The sequence below is a fragment of the Melanotaenia boesemani genome, chromosome 12, assembly GCF_017639745.1.
Source record: "Melanotaenia boesemani isolate fMelBoe1 chromosome 12, fMelBoe1.pri, whole genome shotgun sequence".
Lineage (NCBI taxonomy): Eukaryota > Metazoa > Chordata > Actinopteri > Atheriniformes > Melanotaeniidae > Melanotaenia > Melanotaenia boesemani.
In genome coordinates this window covers 12,767,816-12,791,584 of record NC_055693.1, presented here as the reverse complement: position 1 = coordinate 12,791,584, position 23,769 = coordinate 12,767,816, and the positions used below count along the sequence as shown (strand labels likewise).

General features: G+C 36.9%; 1 protein-coding gene across 7 annotated transcripts in view; it reads right to left on the bottom strand.

Annotated features, from left to right (window-relative positions):
• Nucleotides 1-23,769, bottom strand: part of il1rapl1a (interleukin 1 receptor accessory protein-like 1a) — a 188,427-nt gene that overhangs the window by 93,689 nt on the left and 70,969 nt on the right. For all 7 annotated transcript variants that reach the window (XM_042002238.1, XM_042002236.1, XM_042002242.1 and 4 more), the window contains one exon: nt 6,631-6,916. In XM_042002238.1, the coding sequence (XP_041858172.1) occupies nt 6,631-6,916 (286 nt within the window). The remainder of the gene's footprint in view (nt 1-6,630; nt 6,917-23,769) is intronic.

Below are 23,769 nucleotides of genomic sequence, written 5' to 3'. Positions count from 1 at the left end.
TAAAGAGCAAATACAATAATATCAACACATGGTGAACAGCACAAACATGGACACTTACAGATAGATTATAGAAAGAAACAACATAAAATATCTTAATAAGGTGAGTAAAAATGCCTGGAGCACAGTGGACCACTGCTGGATGTTCACTATTACAGCCGAACCAACTATCATCACAACAAATCTTTATATATTGAAATTCAATAACTACATCAGTTATAATTATCACTGAAAATAAGCATGGTTAGACACACTGCATGTTAATACATGTTTGTAATTTCATGGACCTGGTTTTACTGGTGCTGTGTGGTAGTATAGTTTCTTTTAGTAGTTTCTTAGTAGTTTCTTATGGTTTTTGTGCTTAGTTATTTATAATTATGTCAAACTTCAAAAGATGTGAAAAAATAAAAGAAAACTCCACCTTAACAATAACAACACTGTTAATTAATAAAATGAGCTTGAATCAAAGTAACGTTTAAGTCCATTTTTATAACTAATCCTGGATGAGACGACTTCCAGAACAGAAATGTTGGTGATCATTAAGATTTTAGAGTGGACTGATTTCTAGTGATTCTTCCTCCAAGGAGAAGTGAAGTGCAAATCATGCACACTAAATCTTCCCACAGCATCACAGAACAACCGGATCCCCTCACTTAAAGGGTTTACCTTTTTTTCCCCTTAATTTATCATCAGCCTGTACTTGTGCATGCAGACAAATGTAAAAATTCAATTAAATAATGGGGAGATGATCAGAGATGACCTCTCACGGTCAATCATCTGAGCTAATAAAGTCCCCAGGGAGCCAAAAAGGATACATCTCTACATCTTAAATATTCAGAGCAGGCACCCTGTAGCTTTGTGAGAAGGTGTAAGTGGCGCTGCTCAATTGATGGACAGATGGGGGTCAATGCACAGTCCTACAGTGTCTTTCACATCTGTCACATTCTATTTAAGTGTAGCTGCTTTGGATATTAGTCAGCGGCTGACATTAGCTGTAATTCTCCACACGTTATTATCTAACATGTGGGATAATGCAATCATGGAAAGGAAATGTGCATGGTTTCACCCACTCCAGAACACTGACTCATTAGTAGAATTATTATAAAATAATCTATCAGGTGAAACAGAGGGACCGTGGCAGTGATGGAGTGAAGAAGAGAGAAAGAAAGATTGATGAATCTGAAGAAGTGCTACAGACCTAATGTAAGATGATATGCAGAGGGAACAGCAGCAGCAAAAGAGCAAAGGAATAAAAGAGAAAGTCAAAGAAGGCACATGGAGATTACTATGTAAATGAAGTCACCTTCACATAAAAACTCGCAATTAGACTTGAATTTCAAGAGAGAGAAGGACAAAGATAACCATTCACACACTAAATACACTGCAAATACACACATTGGTGAATCGGTGTGCCTTCATATATCTTTTTTGAGAAAAACATTTGAAGGGCTTTTTTGAAAAGCCCATAACAATTAGCCAAATAACTATTTAACAGCCTGCTCTTCCATTTACATTGACTTTTTTTTTTCAGTGATAATGAATTTAATTAAATAATGTTGGAAATAAACTTACCTAAGCCTTCTCTACCACTGATTCGTGTATGTAATACCAAAAATAAGTGTTTGTTATTTTATTATAATTAATATTGTGTAATTATTAGTTATTTTATTATCATTAAAAAAATGCAAAGAAACTTTTTTTCTTGCATTTTTCTTAGTGCAAAATGTAAAGGGATAAAGGCACACTGGCATTTTTTTATTGTGTTGAGTACAATTAATCACCAAAAGTGTTCTTTGTCAGCAGAATCTTTAACCTCAATATTAAACTAAAACATCACAATAAAAAAATAAGTAACTGTAGCATAAACAGCTGTCTTCAACTAAACAGTAGATTGCCATCAGTAGCTTGAAATTTCTGGTATGCATGCAGCTTTCACCGACTCTAGAAAGCCCAGGCAGCCCACTACTATTCACAGTTGCTTAATATTTGTCGCTCTTGGCTTTGTTAGGTCAGTCTATAACTAGTGGTGTACTACAATGCAGATTACAGGTCAGCATGCCCTCTGGACCTCTAATGTACTCAGTGTTTTTTTAGGATTCTGCCAATTAACAAGTGTTGCATGTGTAAACAACTTCTCTGAGAACCACTTGAGTTTTATTTTTGTTTTTACTTGGAAAGTTAGCACTTCAAACTGAGTTGAAAAAGATTAAGATGGCACTTAGAAAAGTTGTTAAATTAATTTTATATGTGTATTAGGAATAGGAAGTTGACTAAAACTGATTAGTTGTGACGTCACTTTGACTATCATTATAAATACTTTATCCCCAGAGGGAAATTGCAAAATGCTAATTGTATAATGTGTGCCTTCCACTCACACAAGTGCTTTCTTTCTTCTTTTTTTTAAGATTATGTGAGCTTTAGTGGCCATTATTGTGCAGTATGTAGACAGGAAAAGTGGGTGACATTCAGCAAATAGCTCCAGGTTGGGACTCGAACCTGGTCCAGGTGCATTGAGGAGCTGTAGCTTCTGTCTACGTGGTGGCTACCAGGTGAGTTGAACACTACCCCCACACAAACCTGTGTAAAGGTCTTGTAATCTCACTGTTCTTTTAGCGCAACCGCTGCCTTCCTTTCCTTGTGTTTCACCCCGTTAACAAGTGTAGAGAGGAGCGTAGGGAGTTAAACCCGAAGCGAATGCTACTTCGGTCCTGGAGAAGAAGGATCTCCCCCGAGAAAAACGGGAAAGGTTAACATATGAATGAATAAACTACGTGTCTGTGTGCCATGCACGTCTGGTGGTGGCCGTGGCCAAGGTGCAGCAGCATTGCTGACTGACAGATTGCTCTCACATCGTCTCGTCTGGTCAACGAAATTTCACAAACGTCTCACCATGTTTTCGTCATTAGAGAGCCATTTTTAGCTCGTCACCGTCTCGTTATCATCATGAAGAAAAGGTTCGTCAACAAAATAAATTCGTCATCGTTGACAAAAACAGCACTGGGTGAAAGCTGCAGCTAGCTAACCCTGTTCACTTTACACAGCAGTGAGAAAGCAGCTTAAAACCAGAGGAGCTGTGGCCTTTGTTGCTGAAGCTTCTAGCAAAACAGTACATTCACTGCTAAATAGACAGTTTCTTACAGCTACCTTTTCAGCTTTGATTACATGCTCCGCTCTCACTCAGCCAAATGTGTAATCTAAATTAGCCATCAGAAATCCACCACCATTGATGTCTTGAAATCAGTCTTAATTGTCAAAATTCTTGTCTTACTAAAATTAATTTAAATCAATCAATAAATATTCTTTGCTCCCAAATGATCTATTCTGAAAATGTAGGCTTTGCTGGCAGAGGAAATTACAGTCATACATTTAGCTAAACATGACCATGCTGATTCCTCCTCAGGCAAAGATTCGGGAGGTTTATTCATGTTGATGTTGCCGCTGTGTGAGCACTGAGCAACACTTTCCATTTGCACATGTAAAACTCAAATGTCAAGTCATGTGTGTGGTGGTGGCTGCCTGATGATTGCATTGCCTGGACATGTAGATGCAGGTCAGGGTAAAAAAAGGGGGTAGAAAAGAGTTCAAGTACAGTAGAGATGCAATGATAATATGTTAAAAATGAAAATGTATTCCCTTTAAGGCACAAAATAGTATTGACTATGCTTAAACTAAAGACAAGAGAGAACTTATTGTCAAAAACAACATTAATTGTCACAGTGTGGGTTCAGTCAATATGTGCTGTTACAGAAGGTTTTAATACATCTTGGCACTGATTCTACAAATCTGTAAACTTAAGAGATGGAACATTCCCACAAAAGATATTCCTTCCATCAGTGGTTTGATAATAGTGGTGGACAGCACTTTCTCATACCTCCAAGGTGTTCTGCTGAGCTGAAATGCACAGCCAGTGATGGCCAAAGATATTATTCAAACCTTTTTTATTCTCATCAAACCATTCACTGACCTCTCATGCCTTTCGAATGAGGGCACAGTCATCCTAGAGGAGACCACCTTCATCAGGATGGAAAAGTTTCATCGTAAGATAAAGGTGAACACTCAAAAAACTTTGTATTGATTTGTGGTGACCCTTCTTTCAAAGGGAGAAAGTGAACCAATACCACAGCAGCAAAATTACCCCTTCAGCAAAACAGAGCCACTATATATCTTTAAAGTAACAATCATGGGTTTAAGTTTGTCTTTTAGATTGTCATTGGTCTGTACTTGAATCTCTTTGCAAATATGACTGCTTAAACTACCAGAACACTATGAAAAACTGTTGTGAAACAATCACGTGTAAATCATCACTTTATTCTGATGTTTATTTTGAAAGTTATTGATATATTACATAAGGCTGCCTTATACAAACCCATTATCTTTCTGTTGACATTTTGTTCAAATTAAAAATTAATCAATGGATATTTTGCCATTAACTAATGCTTTAAATAAAATAAATGAAGTTAATGCTATCTCTTCTAGCCCCATTAAACACAGAGCCACACAGAGAGAAAAAGCAAATTATCTATGACAACATTAAATGAACAGAAGCAAAGGCCATCAAAGATACTGAAAAGAATATCAGGACTAATTTACACTGAAACAACAACAGACCAAAGCCCATGGTGCTGCAGTTCCAGGAAAATCAAAATGTAAAATCACAAAGTAAGGAACGCAGAGAACAGAAGTGGACCAACACAGAAGGAAGGAAGCAATGATGAGGATTTGCCAATAAACAAAAAAACTGATTGTAAAGATGCAGTGAGATGATAAACAAACGAACAGGAGCAATGCCATTAGCAAAGAATGTCAGGTGTTAAACAAGACAGGTGACAAAACAAGGCTAAGTAAGGTAAAAAAGGACACATTAAGAGATAGAAACCCACTGACTGGCCCAGCAATATTTATACATATCAAGTTATGCCATTCAGTGTTACAATAAGGACTGATTTTTATTTATTTATTTATTTTATTAATGGGGGCTAACAGCGTACTACATAAAAACTGAAAGTGCTTGAGAACTCAAAAATAGAGTAGAGAGAGTTTTAGGGAAAAGGTTTGGGTCATATTTGCAGCAATATGTGATTTAAAAGTTCAGCCCCCAAGCTCAATGCAAACTGGGAAACACAGAGCTAGGGGCACTTTTTTACAAGTGCAGTGTTTTACAGTTTCACAGTTATTTCCCGAATTTCAAACACAACATTTGAATAAGAGCAAAGACTTGTTAGAAGAAACTGTCAATAATTAAAGGCAATATTCATTTAGAGGGAGACAAAGCTGCAAAGTGTTTGTTTCAGAATATTGTGCACAGTGGAGTAATGAAATGCAGCAAGGACTGGGGTATCACTGCACACAAATGTATTCTGCCTCTTTGGGTTTTAAAAGGCTTTTAACAGGGTTTATTAAAGTATCTGTGAATTAAGGATCTGCAACGAGCTGTTTAATGAGGGAGTGTAAAGGTAAATATGTTGTTGCTATGTGTTCATGAATGTTGCTTGAGGCCAGGTCACTCTGTACACGTAGTTTTTAAAAAGAAAAATAAGACTCTTGCTGCCATACCAGATGGAAAAAAATGTGTTATAACCTACATACTGCTTTCTGTATGTTTCCCCTCTATGGAGTTCCACTGCAATCAAATGGGACTTTCAACAAGTCCTCCAACTGAAACGATCCTATCTGTTTGCTTATATTTTTAGAAGCAACTCAGAAATTTGTCCTGTAACATAACGTCCCTACAAGCAACACCTTATGTAAGCATTTCTACATCAGAAAAAAAATCGTTATTAAGTCATTTGTTTAAAAAGCCACAAAGCCTGCAACTAGAGAAAGAATTTTTGTTCAGGTTACATGTAAACACAACATGTTACTACAAAAAATGGCTGCAATATCATTTGGTTAGGGTTACAAAGTGACTGTGGTTAGGGATAAAATAGATTATTTTTACCTTGTAACTGTCACCACCATGGATACCGTTTCACATCTAGTTGTATTCACGACAACTAGCAGTGTCATATTAATTTAATGTAAGTGTCTCTTACTGGATCCACACAAGCCACATGTGCATGTTTTGGGAAAAAAAGACAGTCGCAGGGCTGAAGTTTACTTTTTCTCCTGGAAAACTGACATATTTTATCTTAATTTGCATTGTTGAATTGCCATTTTTCATTCACATCAAGGCAGAAACAGCATGCCTGAAATGTACTAAAATGTTTTCATAGCCTTGCTGGGCTTTGAGCCAAAGAGAAGTTATCCAGCCCTGCCTTCTGCTCTTTTGACCTCTCTAAGAAAAATGACCAAAGTCTATAAGGGTCTAACGAGTTGACCGAGTATGTCAAAACTTTTGCACATCCTACAGTTAAGTAATAGACTTTTGATAAATGTTGATGTGTAACCTCTCACAGGTACTATTTATGATTATGACAGATTTCACACATGATGCATACCCTTGATGTGGACCTGAATCAGCATTTTTCAAATGGGCTTGGGTACACAGTATTGTACAGAGCTCAAGGACAATGCGCAATGTTCAGACTCCTCAAACTTGCTTGACTTTTGAGTCACATTTACTTGAATTAAAACATATTAAGTTAAAAAGTGTTTTAGTTATATGGACATCTACATTCTTTTAAAAAAGCTTACCGTAACACACAGGAGTAGAGGCCCACGTCCTGAAGGTCAGCAGGTCTAAACCAAATGGCGTCTTCTTCCTTGCTCATGCGCACACCGTCAAAAGAAATTGGTTCTTCAAAGTCGCTGTGGCCAAGGCCAGAGCTGCGGTACCACATGAGGCTGAGGCCCACACTCTGTGCCTGGCTGTAGTTGGCCCGGATGTAACCATAGAACAAAGCACACTTAAGCCGCACTGGCTCACCCTGTAGCACCCGGTACTTTAGGTAGTCCACTGACCAGTCTGTGCAGCCGTCCACTACAGAGAAACACAAAGAGAATAAGGGAGGTATTTAGCAACAGTTACAAATGGTGTAAGAATGAAATAAGTTAACACATAATAATACAGTGCTGTGTACACATAAAGAAGTGGTTGCATTATGATTCCATCAGATACAAACAAATACCATAGGAATATTACACATCCTCACATTATTATGCAAGACCATATGAGGTGAAGATCACCAGGTCATAAACCACCCACAACAATCCTCCCTATTTATTAGAAAATACTCCCTAAAGAAGCTGTACTAGTAACAAGACACTAAGCCAAACAAGTTAATTATTTCATGGTGTGCACTAAACCAAAGTCTAGTTTACGTGTTTTTTTACTGTTAGCGCTTTGGAAAGATTGCAATTTAACTGTGTAATGAAAGAGCTAGGCACATCTCATCCCACTCCCGGTATCTTGACATTGCAAACACATTCAGGGTATATGCAACCTTGGCTTCAGCAGAGACCACTTAGACACTCACAGGCAATATTCAAACACACAACCACTGTGACATTTAGGAATAAACTGTAAAATATCTTCAAAATGATGCCAGGCACCTTCAAATGCTGCAGATTTTCCACAGCCCCGTCTCTTGGTGCAAGGTTAGCTCATTGATTGGGAATATGCCTCAAGCTCTATCAAGCAAAATGTGCTCTTCACTCCTTTTTTTTAAACAGATTTGCAGCTCAGCAATCATTCATAAGTTCGTTTAACCAAGATGTGTGAATAGGTTGCCACGTCAGCTATGGTGAAAGAAGAATATAAAGTTAAAGAATGTGTGATGAAACATACCGCACGCAACAAAAATGAAAACAGTATCTCTCTAGCCTGATCTTTTCAATGTGCGGTCCTACGTTAGTTGCTTTGGCATAACAAGGTAAAGAAGAAAAGAGGAAGTGAGCCTGAGGGCAAAGTTGCTCAAAAGACATTTGACAAAAATCAAAGACTCAAAACCCCTAAGGCATAGTGGTCTGTTCTTATTCCAGAGAGCAGATCTCTGTCATGACCCAAGCCTCTGGAGTTTAACCTATGGTCAGCTATCAGTCTTTGACTAATTAGCTAACATTTGTTTATCCAACAGGTGTACATTCGAGAATATGCAAGAGTAACCAGAGAGACTGGAAGAAGGAGACAGAAGTAGTGATGCTGTGGTGAGATAACGTAATAAGAACCCTGCTGTGTGCCAGTCTGTGAGTGATACAGAGCCTCACAGGGACAGCTATGCTTGTAATTAATACTCTTAATTACCAGGGAGGTAATGTGTGTCTTTGAGTGTGTGTTTTCATCAGTGTGCATTCCCTATACGAATGCTTGTCTGCCTAATTATGTCAGTAATTACCAGTAGGCTTTGCCACAAATGTGTGTGTGCACTTCCACACATGTGGATGTGAAAGAAACAATGTGTGTGCATGAGTGTTTGTGGGATAAATTTTTCATGCTGTCAAATTATCACTTTTAACAGTGAAACCATGTTCTTATAGATGCAGGCATGCATGTACGCATGTGTTCATTCCTCACAGACTGAATCCTGATCACTTGATTACTTTAACTGATATGCCTCTTTACCACTATTTGTGATAACTCCACAGACAAGTCTTTCAGTAGACTATTACGGTATTTATATAATGCAAAATCAAATAAAATCCCTTGCTGTTATTATTCAAAAAGAAATTCACTGAAACACAGGCCACTATCTTTCCTCTGACTCTGAGGTGAATTTCCACTGAAGGCAGCAGGTAAGTCCTCTGCCCTCCCTGCATATCAATCTAATAATCAGCAGGAACAACAGAGGCTCCATTCATCTTTTTCTTTATTCACCCTGTACACCTCTAATGGATATGACCTCTATGTCATGCTCACAGTCTCCATTACTGCCCCCTTTGCCACACCAAAAAATGATTATCCTAACAAGCCTCCCCTCTGATCCACAATGAAACAAAACCTTTTATTCAGTGACAGCATACCTGTCACTTCCATTGACCAAGCAACTCCACATGCAAGTATGTACATGCAAACACATGCACAAATAAGGAGACCTTTCATTCCTTACAGACATCCCAAGGGGAGTTGTCTAATGCAGTGGCCTTTTGTGAGGGGAAACCATATTTACGTCTGAGACTCAAAACGGTTTTATCAACTCAATTAGAGTCTGACATTTCCCACATCCCCATGCTAGGCCGGAAAATCAATGCTTCCCGCTGGAGGAATACTGCAGTCCCCACCTTTCACTCCCTCTCTGCTGACAGCTCACATATAACTACACACACGCAGAGGATCTCTTCGTTTTCCACCCTGCACTTCTGGGACATCAAGGATTTGTAGCGATTTTACTCAGCCACTCTTCGACAAGCCTGTGCTGTGAAGGATGTTTCCATATGGACGCGTTCCCATGTGGCTGTCAGTCTTCAGATTTTTACTGCAGCACTGCAATCTGCAGCACTCTTTTACTTACTAGTGTTACTCTAAAGCTGCCACGTCACATGATGTATAGGGTATAGGTACAGTATAGCTGGTGCAAGAAAATACCAAGGTGGGAATGTCAAGTAACGGGATGTGGGTGTGTGTGTGTGTGTGTGTGTGTCACAGAAACCTTATTACATTCTGCATCAGGGCAGACCTGTCCATCTTTGTGTGACACTAAACCAAGCCAATAAATACAGACCCCTGAGCTTGAATAAATTTACCCACACACACACTCATGGAGCCACACAAACAAACAAACGCACGCACACAACAACCTAGTCATGGATCACAAAGTGGTCTACGTGTCACCTGAGTCAACTCCCACTTCTTTTTCCTTCATTAGCATATTCCCATGATCCTTTTGCAACATTATATTGCTCCATTGTGCTTCCCACGTACATGCTTTCCCTCGCTCTCAGGTTGCCCTCAGCAGTCAGCCTCTCCTCTCTCACCACTACCTGCTCTCCTAATGAAGTGTAATTATCAGATGCTGGGTGGGCGGCAGGGTTCTTGCGGGCCAAGAAGATGTTCAATGATCTATATATGGATACAGATACTTAATAACTTTCTGTCTCATTTTCTTTCTCTCCTCCTGAGAAGCCACCCATTTCTCAGTTTACACTGTGTACAAGACTCCATCCCCTTATTCATACAACTCATCCTTCTAGATTTTTTTCTCCTCTCCTGTTTCCTATTTAGGAGTTTCAAATTGATCTTTAGAATGATAATGAGTGGTTCCTTATTGGTTCACTGTTGTGAGGAATTAATTTCCATATGAAACAGATTAGTACCTTACATATTAAACATCCTTGGTGCTCTGGTTCTTCAAGTGTGGGGGTGAAAGATGACAAATAACTCAGAGGATGACTCATAGAACAAGATAAGGGCTGGTATAAGGTAAAAACATACTTTATAATATATTTGTAAATAACTCAATTCCCCTCAGCTTGACACAAGTGGTAACAAATGTCCTTTAAACAGATAAAAAGATCATTCTCATTATTGCCTTCACAATGGGCACAATTAAAAATCACCTTGTTGTGTTTGGTTTGTTGAGTGACCATCATTCTCTTAATATGGTTGAACACAACCAGTATGTGAACCTTCTGAATCCCAGCTGTCTTTGTACTTTACCTGCTGTGACTTCTTAGCCTAAAGAAGTGCCTCTGAATTTGAAAACTTTTAGCTAGTTTACAGATTTCTTAAATTAATGTACAATGAGTGTCAAAAAATGTACCTTAAATGGTAGTATAGTGGTACTAGAAGAAGTGAGTCTGCTTTTTACTTCTAAATTAAATTTGCTCTTCCCTTCTGTTAGCTAATCACATGAATAAAGTATCGTTAAGAAATTATTAGGAGTGGGACTTTAAGGCGTTAATTACACCAATTTCACTGTTGTACACATCAGAGCTTGGATAATGCAGTGTTGCCAACTCAGCGACTTTGGTGCAATATTTAGCTAGTTTTCAGACCCCTCTATCAACACTGTTTCAAAAGAAGCAACTAGCAACGAATCTTGCGACATTTTTTAGTGTTATTGGAGACTTTTGGAGACTGACGTCTGCTGCAAGCCCCTCCCCCATCCGGTCCCCGTGGCAGCTGCCCGGTTCCCGGTTGCAGTCAGATATCAATGCGTAGTAAAGAGGAGTGTGGACAAAAGTACGATAACACATTGCAGCTGTTAATTAATGTACTTAAAATGGCACTTTAACCTTAGGTCTGTTTAGTTTTGGCCCTTTTCTTTTTCAACTGTTTTCCAATTGAAAACAATCCATTGAAATAAAATACAAATAATTTTTGTCTTTTTGGTACAACCATTTAAAATGTGATTAATCGAGATTAATTAATTAATTACAAAGCCCCTAATTAATTTCATCATTTTTAAATCAAGTTCCACTCCTAGAAATTAGCCAAAGTACAAGTACAGTTTCTGCAATCACTTCCAGCTCAATGCCTAAAGGGTGAGACAGCTGCACAATTATGCATTTTGGCAATCGTCCTGTCACAAGTGAGCTGGCATTTATTGATTTGTTCATTCACAAAACTACAAGGTCTGGGTAAAATTATGGAATCACCACACATGAAGACTCATTTTAAGGACTAAGACCATTTTTGCTCTGTGGTAACACACATTGTTATCTTGACAATGACCATCTTCAAACCTATAAGATGATGGAAAAAGAAAACATGTCTAAAATGTCACTGTGGACTTGTAGTAGTCACAATTGCCATGTTTCCAGGCTTGTTATCTTGTGTGCCACCCCATATTTTAAAAGATTTTGTAAATTTCCTTGTTTCTTTGGACATTTTCATATTCTTAATTGGCCCTATTGGCAGATTTGTGATTAATTTATTCCAAAAGATATATTTTGTTGCTGTATAATTTTAAGACAACTAAAAAGGCAGGTAAAGAACTGGAAGCATGCATAACCCTAACTAACTCTGCCCATCATTGGCTTTTCCTAACAGATTTTCACTTCATTCTTAGTTTCAGAAATACATGAGGATAAATGTTTAAAACATTGGCCGGTGGTTGTCCACATTATAGTATTTACATGAACAAGTTTGTCTGACTACAACACATTTCTGGGTGAACATTCTTTACGAGACAGCCTTGTGCAAATTCCTTTACAGTGGACTCCACCAGATGCAAAAGGTATAACACATTTTAACCTCAGCAACAAATCCAAGAAAGGAAGCAAGTTCTGTCAGAATTAGAGAAGGGGAGGTCCTGCTTTCACTGTCCTAGGCAACAAGTTTGACTTGCAGCAATTTTCTGAATGTGATCAACCTAAGGGAGGCATTTAGAGATCAGTCTACCCAATTCACATAGAAAATAATTGGGTATACCCTGCATACCTGTATACACCCTACAGTGTACAACTTAACAAAGGTTAATCCTGTTCTGAAATACATGCACAATTTAATTTTATAGTATTGCTAATAATAAACTTACAAATAAGATTTTATGCTTGGCCAGTGTAGAAGAGTTGATAAAAAACAAACAGTGACAAAGTGCACTGGACAGACAGCAAATAAAAGAGATTTAAATGTTTTATAAAATAGTGGCAGCATCTAATGCAATTTTATAATAGCACTCAACTGGAGGACTAGTTCTGACAATTGTTTATCTCATTCTAAAGCTTAATACTTGTGTGACAGATGTGGATAGAAATGCATATTAATTTGACTTTTATTAAAACTTATTCATTTGGATGGAAGAGACATTTATGTAAAGAATGGGCTATTTATAGTACGTGGTTAGATATGGATGAGAGGATTCTGCTGTGAGAATTAATCCTCTCGCAAATGCAGTGATGAAAATAAGATATGAAAATAATGCTCATAAAGTAAGAAATACTGTGCTGGAGGAATGACATACAGACAGGGTATTAGCAGAGTATTAGTGAGAAAATTCTAATCCAAAATCATTTCTCTGTATACCTGCATGATTATGATATAGCAAGTCAGCTGATGGAAACAGTTGTGATGCTAATCCTCTCGTTAGTGATGTGCCTGACTTAGCACAATTATCTCTTCATTTAGCTTTGTCCAATGGTAGTTCTAGCTTTTGTTTTCTGCTAGAACAAATAATATTTTGCTATTTAAAATGCTCTTTTTATGAAAAATTGTGCATACACAACACAATCAGATCAGAATGATTTACGTTTTCTGGCATCTGATTCAGTTCAGAAGCAGTAACCTCTGAAGCTGAAATGCTAATGCTAGATGCAATATTTCAAAAGCATAAGAAAAAATATGTAGAAAATAAGCTTCTGGATAGTTTATATTTGTTATTTGGGATTTACAACACAAGCAGCTATGCTTTGTTTTGACTTTATGTTTAACTGTGTCAGTGTCTGGTTTATCGGGACTTGAGAGGACCTGGATTCGTGTTCATACCAGTTTCTGCATAAGATTAAGACAAATGAGAAAATCAATCATTTGTAATTGTACTGAATCAAAAGCTATACCAATACTAAACAATTTTGGAAACAAAGAGTTTAAATGACAAAGCAGATCACATACACAACAAAAATACTGTAATAACTTCATGTTTCAAATTTCAGAAAGACTGCACCTGCATTATGCAGGTTTGTGTTTATGTCTTCCTACCTTCTATTTATTAACGATGAGGTCAATGGGAGCACCGACCTGATCACACCTTTTCCCATGGTGTTCCTAAATGCATGAACAAGCAAAATCTCCAGCTCGGAAAAATAACTCCACCCCCCTGTTCTGTGCCATTCCATAACTCCCTGTCCAAAAGTCATTCTCTTTTTTTTTTTTTTTTTTTTTTTAAAATTTGCCATTATTCATTTATATGCAAATGAGGAACAGTAGCCTACAGATAATTTCTTTCTAAAGATGGTGAACAACCTTTGCTCCTTATCCACTAAACAGAGTTAGACTGAGACTACTTTGAATACATTTACCTTCTGCCCTTTCTTTTACTTTCTATCGCAACTGCATAACAGATAAAGTGACTGAAATTTAACTGAAAATGAATCATTTTCTAAATTCCACATCAATACTATCAATATGTTCTATCTGAAAAATATTTTACCTTCATTGTTTTTGTTCAAAAGTCAAGCACCGCCATACCTGCAATTGTTTGTTTTAATGCTGCTATCTGGAGATCAGAAGTTAACAATTGTGTTATCTTGTTATCATACAGATTGTTGTCACGTGAAAGGTTCTGTTATCTCAAGAAATGTTTTTATTTCTTTTTTTTTTTTTTAAGATAAACACGTATTGTAACCTGTTATCACAAGATAAAGCTTTGGTCCCGAGTGATTTCTTATGAGCATGAGATGATCAGGGTGAGATTGAAAATGAGTGGTTTAAACATTACCACCTAATTCCATTGTTCATTGTTTGAGTCTGGAAGAATTAAAAAGAGCCAATTAAGGTATGCATGCATTAAAGTTTTCCTTTACCTTTACCTATATTAATCAGTGAAAATAAATGGTCTAATTTTTAGTGACATCTAACCACATAACCTGCAAATTGCACCATATAATAAAGAAATCATTGTTGTTTATCTCCATTGTCCATCAGCCCTTAAAAACCTTACTTTTTAAAAAATCTTGCAGGTTAGTCATCCCTTAGTTATGCTGCCAAAGGCTTACACTGCAGGGCAATGCCCCATGATGCACTGATCATTTTCTTCCATGTGCATTTGTTTGCGCTTTATTTTCCATGTATAAATTTATGTATAAATTTATTGACTTGTATTTCCTTCTTCTCTCACAGCAGGTCCCCCTGGCTAAAAGCTGTGATGCTTGACCCTTTATTCCAGTCCTCTCCACTTCCAACCGGTCAAGACAGATGGTTGCCCGCCTGAGCGGGTTCTGCTGCAGATTTTCCCTTCTTGTTAAAAGGGAGTATTTTCCTTTCCACTGTTGCCCACAGTTCATGCTCAGGTTGAAGAACTGAATTGAATAGAATATTCAAAGTTATACATAGATCTTCCTTTTTTATAGACTTATTTTTATGTATTGACTTGTATAAACACAGTTTGTTTGGATTTGTTTTAATTGGATCACAATGAATTAGCTTGAGTTGATTACGTCTGTAAAATGCTTAAAGATTATTTTGTTATGAATTGGTACTATAAGGCTGAATTCAATTGTATTGAATAGAACTGGATACTTCCAATTCATCCATCTCTTAGATTCCTACTTTGACTTTTTACAGTTTATCATACTGCACCTCCATGAATTCAAAACACTAAAAATTACCTGTTGAAACTTGAACTGAAAAAAACGAGAAATATTCAACATGAAGCTTCAAGGTATCTGATGTTGTTTAGTGCCAGCATATTCCAGCAATTAAACCTTTCTTGAGCTTCCAGGACTATATGGTGTAAAGCATTTCAAAACATGACCAGGATTAGAAAGGTAGGATCACAACCATCACTGAATATAATTAAAAAGTTTATTCACAACTGGACCAAGAACAAAGCTGATGTTACTTGATAGAGTGGATGGATGGGCCCCTGCCTGGATCACTAATGGACAAAGGTCACCACTTTGAGTCAAGCAGCAGCAAGGCAGAGGAGGGTTACTAGTGTAGGCTTGTACTGTATCATTAAGGATGTGCTTATTTGACCTTTACAGGTAGAAAATGGAGTGAAAATCAAGTACCAAACCTTCTGCCACTTTCTGGAAAATATCAGTAGCAAAGAAAGAAGTGATCAGCATTTCACAGAGCCACAATCTTAATGTTCCACCACCGTACTCCACTCCTTATTTGGCTTAATTTTTTTCTAAAAAATTCTGGGTTCCACAGCGAGTATATTATATTTAGGTCAGTCCAAGTGCCAGGACAGAGTGCCAGAGCGGGAAATTTATCGCTGTGGGTGGGTCCCATTTATCCATCCATCTATCCATCCATCCATGTATGTCTGGGGAGGTTTGAGCCTATCCCGGCAATTGTCAGGTGAGAGGCAGGGTACACCTTGGAAAGGTCTCCAGTCAGGACAAATTCCCGTTTTATAATTCAATATTTGATGAGTGTTGAAACAGATTAGGTATAGAATAAATAAAAAAATATATTCCCCCCTCAACTATTGACAAAAAAAAAAAAAAAAAAGGGAGATGTTCAGATCCATGGGTCAAATTTTACACAAAACACCATAAACGCTCAGCACAACGCAGATGTTTTCATCATGCCCTAGCCACTCAAAAAACTTCTACATCCCAACCAAATAGGAACCATGATGGAACACTACGCTACCAACCTGCACAAGTTTACATAAGTTTGTCTTAGAGAAAGGCAACTACAGCTCAACCAAACTCATCCTGGTTCATTTTGTGCAACGTCAACTCTGTAAAACATCAGGAAACATCTGCAGCAGACCAAAACCGGACATAGTAAACATGTAATTGTGACTAGAAAGACAAGTCAGACTGAGTTTAATACATCTGTAGACGATTCTCCAGAGGAACAGAAGAAGTTAGGACACAAGCACCTGTGGTTGCTATGGTTACTATCTTGCTATGTCTCGTCACATTGCTTGAATCATCCAAACTGCTGGATGTGGTTCAGTCTTGCAGTGTGACACCTGACACATGTTCCTTTCTTCACGCTATTATTGGACTGCTTTCTTATGTCCATTGTCCAAAGGTATCAGTAATGACTTTGCACCAAATATTGTGATAACTTAAAGAACACATTATGTACTTTAAGTTATAGATTTAGTTATTACACACACACATAGATTAAATATGCATATACACAACCTGCAAATTTCTCGAGAGATTAAAAGATTTAAATAATTATAAATGAGATATATTAAAATGAAAAGGCGGGAGAGAGAACCTGACCTGTGAATGGGCGGGCCCTACCCAGTGGGGGTAAAGTGTCGTTTAATTGTCAATTTGAGAAACCTATTTGAAAAACTTCCTGAATATTTGAACTAAGAAAAAAATTACAATTTGATTTTAATACATTTGACAAATTATTTGTACAATTTCTGTGAGGAAGATAAGACAGACTTTTCTTTTGTTTCAGATTCAGGTTTGAAGTTCAGTAACATTTTGGATTTAAGGAAACATTATATTTATTAATCAACTGAAATAATCCTAAGGAATATAGCTTTTCTAATAAATGCACAAGCAGTTTAGGTTTAGATTTTTCCCAGAGTGTGGAGAAGAATCCATGCTCATATATTATTAGAAGTGGAAATGTGGCCATAGAGAAACAAAAATAGAGAGACTGACAAGTGACACTAATGGGATGTGACATATGGTCTGCAAACCATAGAAGCATCTTGTCTGTCTGTCTGCCATTCAGCAATTACAACACTGCCAATGAACATCTCAATGCCAGACTTCGAATATGTCCCAATTGCTCTGGCTTTTCTAACTCCATGTTGGATAGTTGTGCTGACTGCCCAAAGAAGTATTAAGTCCAAAGAAGCACCAAATAATTAATATTTTGTTTCTTATACAATCTTGTTAACAAGTTCTAAAAAGAATAATCTGCTTTCCTGATTGCAGTCATTAACAATTCATTTTCATTAGCTTGCATAAAAGATAAAGCAAATAGAACTGATATGAAGAATGACATCAGGTAAAGATATGTTCTGTAAGTGGGAAGATACATTTTGCAAAAATAAGGCAAAGTCAGCTGCAAAATTTCTGATGACCAATTTTGATCTGTTTTTCAACAAAGTGAGCAGCGGCAGCAACAGATGTGATGAATAAATGATAGAAGTCTTAAACAACAAAGCTAAGATGCAAACTATAGTTTAAAAACAGACTTAAGCTGCAGCCCATGTCAAATGCTACTATTATTTCTGCTAAACAAATCTACTCATGGGCATTAATAAAGGAACCCTAAAGCTTGAACCCTGAACCCAAAGCACAACTGGTTTAACCATTAATTGCTCCACATTATGGTAGCAGTAGTTTATTTTCAATACCAAAGAGTGTGACTATTTATAGAAGTACAAAGATATAATACAAGCTGCAATATCCACAGACAACAATACAGTATCATATAAACCCAAAATTTCAAGTTTTCTGAGCTGACTTCTGACTTCTGACTGCAGCTGTGGCTTGTTGTTACTCTTCAAAACATTTTATCATAGTACAAGGGTAGACTAACTGATGAGAGTAGGAGAAATTTTTCCAGTGAAGAGGTAAGCAAAATTTGCAATTTAAAAATTGATGGTATTGGGTCAGTATCTGGTTATATCATGGTTTTAAAACATCATTACTTCAGAACTATTAAAACTTCTATGAAACCATCTTTTAAAAAAAAGTCAAAGTGCAGGGTTAGTGTGAGCTGTCATCCAGCTATGTATGATGTCTGAAGGAGGAGGAACCCTTAAACGTTCAGCCCAATTTTAAAAAAGAAGGCAACAAAGTTGGCTTTGTCTCTTTTTTGGATTTAAAAAGAAAGAAAATGAAAAACACAAGGTGGCTTTGGAGAATGAAGGTAATCCAGCAGGAGCTTGTGAAGATGGTTAACTAAAGGAGGGGATACTCACAGTTGCACATGTCATCTCATCACTCTGTCAAATAAAAATAAAACCATCTTGAAATGAACATTTGCGTGCTTCTATGAGAGTTAACGTTTCCTAGCGTTGGTGAAATATATAGTCTTCTGTAGGCTAACTTCTGAGGCAGATAACATGGCTTATTAACCAGCCAACATCAGCTGCTTAAAAAGTACAAATGTTACTTCACAGACAGAGCAGATCAGAGAGGTAGTATTGTCTGTGAAATTAGTGCTTTTCCTTTGATTCAATAATTAAATTTAGCTGGTATCACTTATATTCTTGTGTTTAAGTCACCCACTGTCATGTATGTCTGTTAAAACTCACAACGTTTTTGTAAAATGGCCTGCTGGGTGTCTGGTAGGTTTGCTGACTGAGACAGAGCACGAGTGTGTATGTTTATGAATTACACATAAGTCAACAAACTCACTTGTGCCAGCATTATTAGTATGTAGGCATCAAAACCTCAATAACAGGTTTAAGCTATGTATATTTGCTAGTCAAGTAGGTCACATATACATGTCTGATCCAGTGTAATACATAAATCTTTACTAATGTTTCAAATATTGTATATGTTGTAAAATAAACAAGATTGTGTTTGATGGAAAAGCAGCAATTCAAAATAATAAATCTTAGACCTTTTGCCATAATTTCACAATACTACAAAAAGATTGATACGATTTGATTCAGTTTATCAGAACCTCATACTGGCCCAATTTTAATTGAGCTTTGTTAAGCTGTGTGGTTTCTGAACCATAAGGTAGTGAGGTGACAGGGGGCACTCAATCTAGTTGGCTATGGTCTACCAAAAAGTACCAAACACTGCCGTGTTGTTGTTAGGCAACCATGGGGAGTCGCATTTGATTGGCTAAGGAACCAGGAAGTTGGAAAGAGCAACACAGTGCACCGAAGTTATTCCGGCACGGAACTCTTATTTTGAAGGAGAAAAACTTGACAAAGACATTGTTGATGTAGGAGACAGATTGTTTACAGGGAAGCTTCTTTTTATCCTTCACAGCTAATGAGAACATTTTAAATTATTTTTAAGGAAAAAAATCCTAATCATTCAGCCTTTAACTCTGCCTACCTCACTAACAGTCTTTTCTTTTTCTACCCTAAAACTACGAGGTCTGCATTGCTGATTAACATTGTAAATTTGTGTATGGTGCTAATAATAAATTGCTACCATTTTGATATATTTCTGACAGTATTGTTTTGGTCAAGATAAAGACTTCTATTCATGTCCTTTCAAATAGAACTGGTGTTGAAATAGCATGAAACGTTTTCTTTTTTCTTAGCCTCTATATTTTTTGTTAACCTCCATATATAGTAGTATAGGCTTTGAAATTTGTAATATATGTGTAGCAGACTCAAGCATATTGATGGGTTCAAATTTGATTGGAATAATTATCTATTAACATTTAAATTACATAAATGGTCAGTACACTCTCTTACACAGTACTCTGTAATAAATTTATTATTTTTAGAGGATCAAGTAAGCTCTTCAAGTCATTTGAGAAGAGCAAAACAGTGTTTTAAAAACTATTATTTAAAATTATTATTATTATTATTATTATTAATAATAATAATAATAATAATAATAATAATATTAATAATAATAATAATGGTTCATTTTGTAACTTGCTGCTCTGGAATAAAAGACCCCCAAGCCAAGACCCCCTCACAAAGCCTTTCTATTCAGAGAGGGCCGTCCTTGACCAAATTCTGTGGACCATTTTCTTGCTCAAGTTAGCATGTCTTAGGATTTCCATCTAACAACTGTCTTGATTATGCTGAAAACACTGCTGCTAATTTTGTCTTTGTATTAATTTATGCTTTAGGCATGATTCAATCATGGAGATGTTTATTCTTTTTCATCTTTTGGCTAACTCCCAGTTTTTTCAAACACTGACTGGGAGGCAAGTCTTCTGTTCCATGGTTGTCATATTTTCCATCAAAGTTTACGTTCACAGACCGAGTCCTTGCACTTGACTTGACTTGACTCCTTATCCACAGCACTGCTAGGCACCACTGACTTTGTGAGAAATGTTCACAGATGATTCACCAGTCGTAGAGCTCGTAGTTGTAGAGTTAATTCTCACTACTTCCTTTCCACTGTTGCCTAGCAATGAGCCTTCCTTTTGACCTTCTCATGTAGTTTGTTCTTTATTAAAATTTTAGTAGAAGTAAAGTAAGTATATATTTTTCTTCTTTTTTACATTATCATTCAAAAGTTTGGACACCATTTCCCATTAAATTTAATTGGCTCCCATTAGATTTAATGGGAAAGGGTATCCAAACTTTTGACTGGCACTGTATGCTATAGTTTGACACTATTTAGGTTTATTTAGAATATTTAGATTTAAATAACTATGTTTCATTAATACTCTTCTATTTTTCATTTCTATTTATCTTAGTTACATGATTCTTTAAATATGTGCTACCTATGAAACAGACTCTAAAATTCTGAGATATAGTCATTTATCTCAAATGTCTAGAATCAGTGTATATTTGAGAATGGTTTTTGAGATTAGTTGTACTGCAGTGGTTGTATTTAAACCATATTTTCATCTGTTTCTATTCTTTTTTGATTTCTTCTACTTTTGCAAATGCATGTTATGTCTGCATTTGCTGAAAATAGAATACAAGTTATTTAAAAAAGTAGTTATATATATATATATACATATACATATACATATACATGTGTGTATATATATATATATATACACGCTCACACACATATATGTGTGTGTGTGTGTGTGTGAGAGAGAGAGAGAGATGATCATCAGACATCCAAACTAAACTCTTAATAATTTAGCCTAGAAAAATAAATTGCTACCATCTCTCTGCTTCTGTGTATGTTTACAGTTGTAATTCATGTACCCTATATTAGGGGACAAGAATTAAATCAGACCTTCCATTTCTCTGCAGCTTGCTTTGATATTTTGTCTTCCTGATGTTATTTGTTGTGCTTGCAACAGTAAATTGTGCTGTAATGCAAAACAGTTCTACGTTAAACTACTGCACCTACACCTGAGGACCACAGAAAGGATATCATACGATATAACGGAAATGCAGTAAATCTAATTTCGGTTGGTGGATGTCGACATTTGCATACATATTGGCAGAGTAATTTCAAAGGCAACATGAAGCTTTGAGAGATAAACCAAAAATAATACTTAAAGTGAAGAAAATCCTCAAATGTGAGATTTACGGCAAGTTTCCTGAAAAAATAAATAAAAACAGGCACATGTATTTTTAGGCTAACTAACTACAAACGTATTATAGGCTAGAATAAGAATAACTACACAGTACCATATCAGAAGTAATTTATGGACAAATCCTAAAAACTTTCAAGTTTGCTTGAAGGTGACAGAACTGTATCTATTGTTGCATACAGAAACCAGGGTGGGTTTGTTGCCCTTGACCAAGTTCAGCACAGCTCATTCAGATCCTTTTAATAACTCTCCAATTGACTTCAAATTAACCAGAACCAGTTATAGAACAGAAATTTCCCCTGTTGTGTGCAAAAGGGTGTCACTGAGACATTAGCTTTTTGACTTCCGTCTCTCTCTTTCCCTTGCTCATCCTTTCTTTCTTTCTCTTGATAATAAAAGGGCTCTTTTTAAGGAGAACAGAAAGCTTGTCAGGATTTGGCCAGCTGGAGAAAGTCATTTAAGGCCCAAATTGATGTGCTTAGGACTCTCAATAGTATCTCTCCAATACTGGGGGCAGGATAAGAGGGAGATGTGGAAGGCCTGGATATTGTTCCTCGTAAATGGCTCTTTATTTCATAGGCAAAGTTGGGAAATGAACAGCACCGTTCCTGGTTTTGGCTGTACCGGGAAGGACGGCCATGCGTTAAATAGAACACTAAGAAACAAGATCCTCTAATATCTTAACGACTAAAACATCTGTGTCTCTCCTACATCATGTACAACTTTACTGGCAATGAGAACATATGCAAATAAGCTCCATATAAGTTATAGAGTTAAGACTGCATGAAAACCATCCATCATGTTGACAGGGTGTGGGCAGGCTACATGGACATGAATCCATGCAGGCTGACTGGCTAAAACATGTCCTTTGGACCATGACAAGGGAAGAGGAACTAAAGAGGCGATGCATTCAATATTACAGCATGTTTGAATACAAACAATGTATGCTCATGTGTAATTTTTGTGAGGCAATCTTTGCCTATACACGTGTCATCTGGGATTTTGTATTAAACAACTAATAATTCATCCTTTCCGAGTGTATGTGTACTCGTGCGGCAGTGCTTTCCATTGTACAGCCATGATCCCTGATATTCAGGCTGAGCTGTCACTCTGCTAATCTCCCCCAGTAGAAATACAGCTTGGAAAATGTCATCTGAACATTCCGAATTGTGTTTACACTCGCTGCAGGTTCCATCGCTTCTAATTTGACAAGTCATTATCACCCATGCTCCTCTCCCGCTTCCCTCTTGTGGCCAGAGACACAAAAATAAAGAGGAGAAGGAAGAATGAAGCAAGACAAGGGCTTTAAATTCCACTCACAGTCACACACAACCATGCTCTCAGTAATCAGGTAATCCAAAAACCTGAGCTTTTGAATAGTGTGGATTTTTGCCATTTTCATTAACATCCACATTATTCTGCATCAGATATCTGTAAACTTCACATCCTTCAAAAAGTCATTCCCTAAGGCCTGCTTATTTTTTAATATGGCAAAAACTAGACAGAAAGTCCTTTTGGAGAAGTTTCTTGGCTGTCTTGTGAAAAGCAGCAGCTGGTGGCTATGTGTGTTGGGAAAAGCACATGGCTTTCCACACCCTCGGGCCCAAAGAAAAGCTAGCAGCAACAATGACTAAAGTACAGTGGGAATTCAGTATTAGAGAAAACATTTCACACACCCCCATAAAGTTAGTTTTAACAAAACACTTAACTTATACAGGATCATCCAAACAAGCAATTTAAGCTTAGAGATCTACTGCCTCTATAATATGAAAAAAAATCTCAATTTTACATATGTAAATAATTTCTGCTGTAACACTGATGTAGATGAGGTCTGGTTAAGTTAAAGAATCAAGATTAAAGATTGATTTAATTTTCATTATAAAGGACAAATTACAGTTGATCTAGGGCTGATATTTAGAACAGTAGTAAACCAATTGTGGGAAATGAAAAGCAGGCTAATTATTCGACCTGGAAGGTAAGTGGTGCATCTTACCTTACAACCCTCAGCACTGACTACCGAACTGGCTTTTCAGTGGCTTCTGAAGCAGGTAAATAAAACCCCAAGGCTAGAAACCCACAGGATTAGACATACGTCATATATCTCAGTGGACAAATAACCATCCCTACATTTGTATTCTCAATTTTAT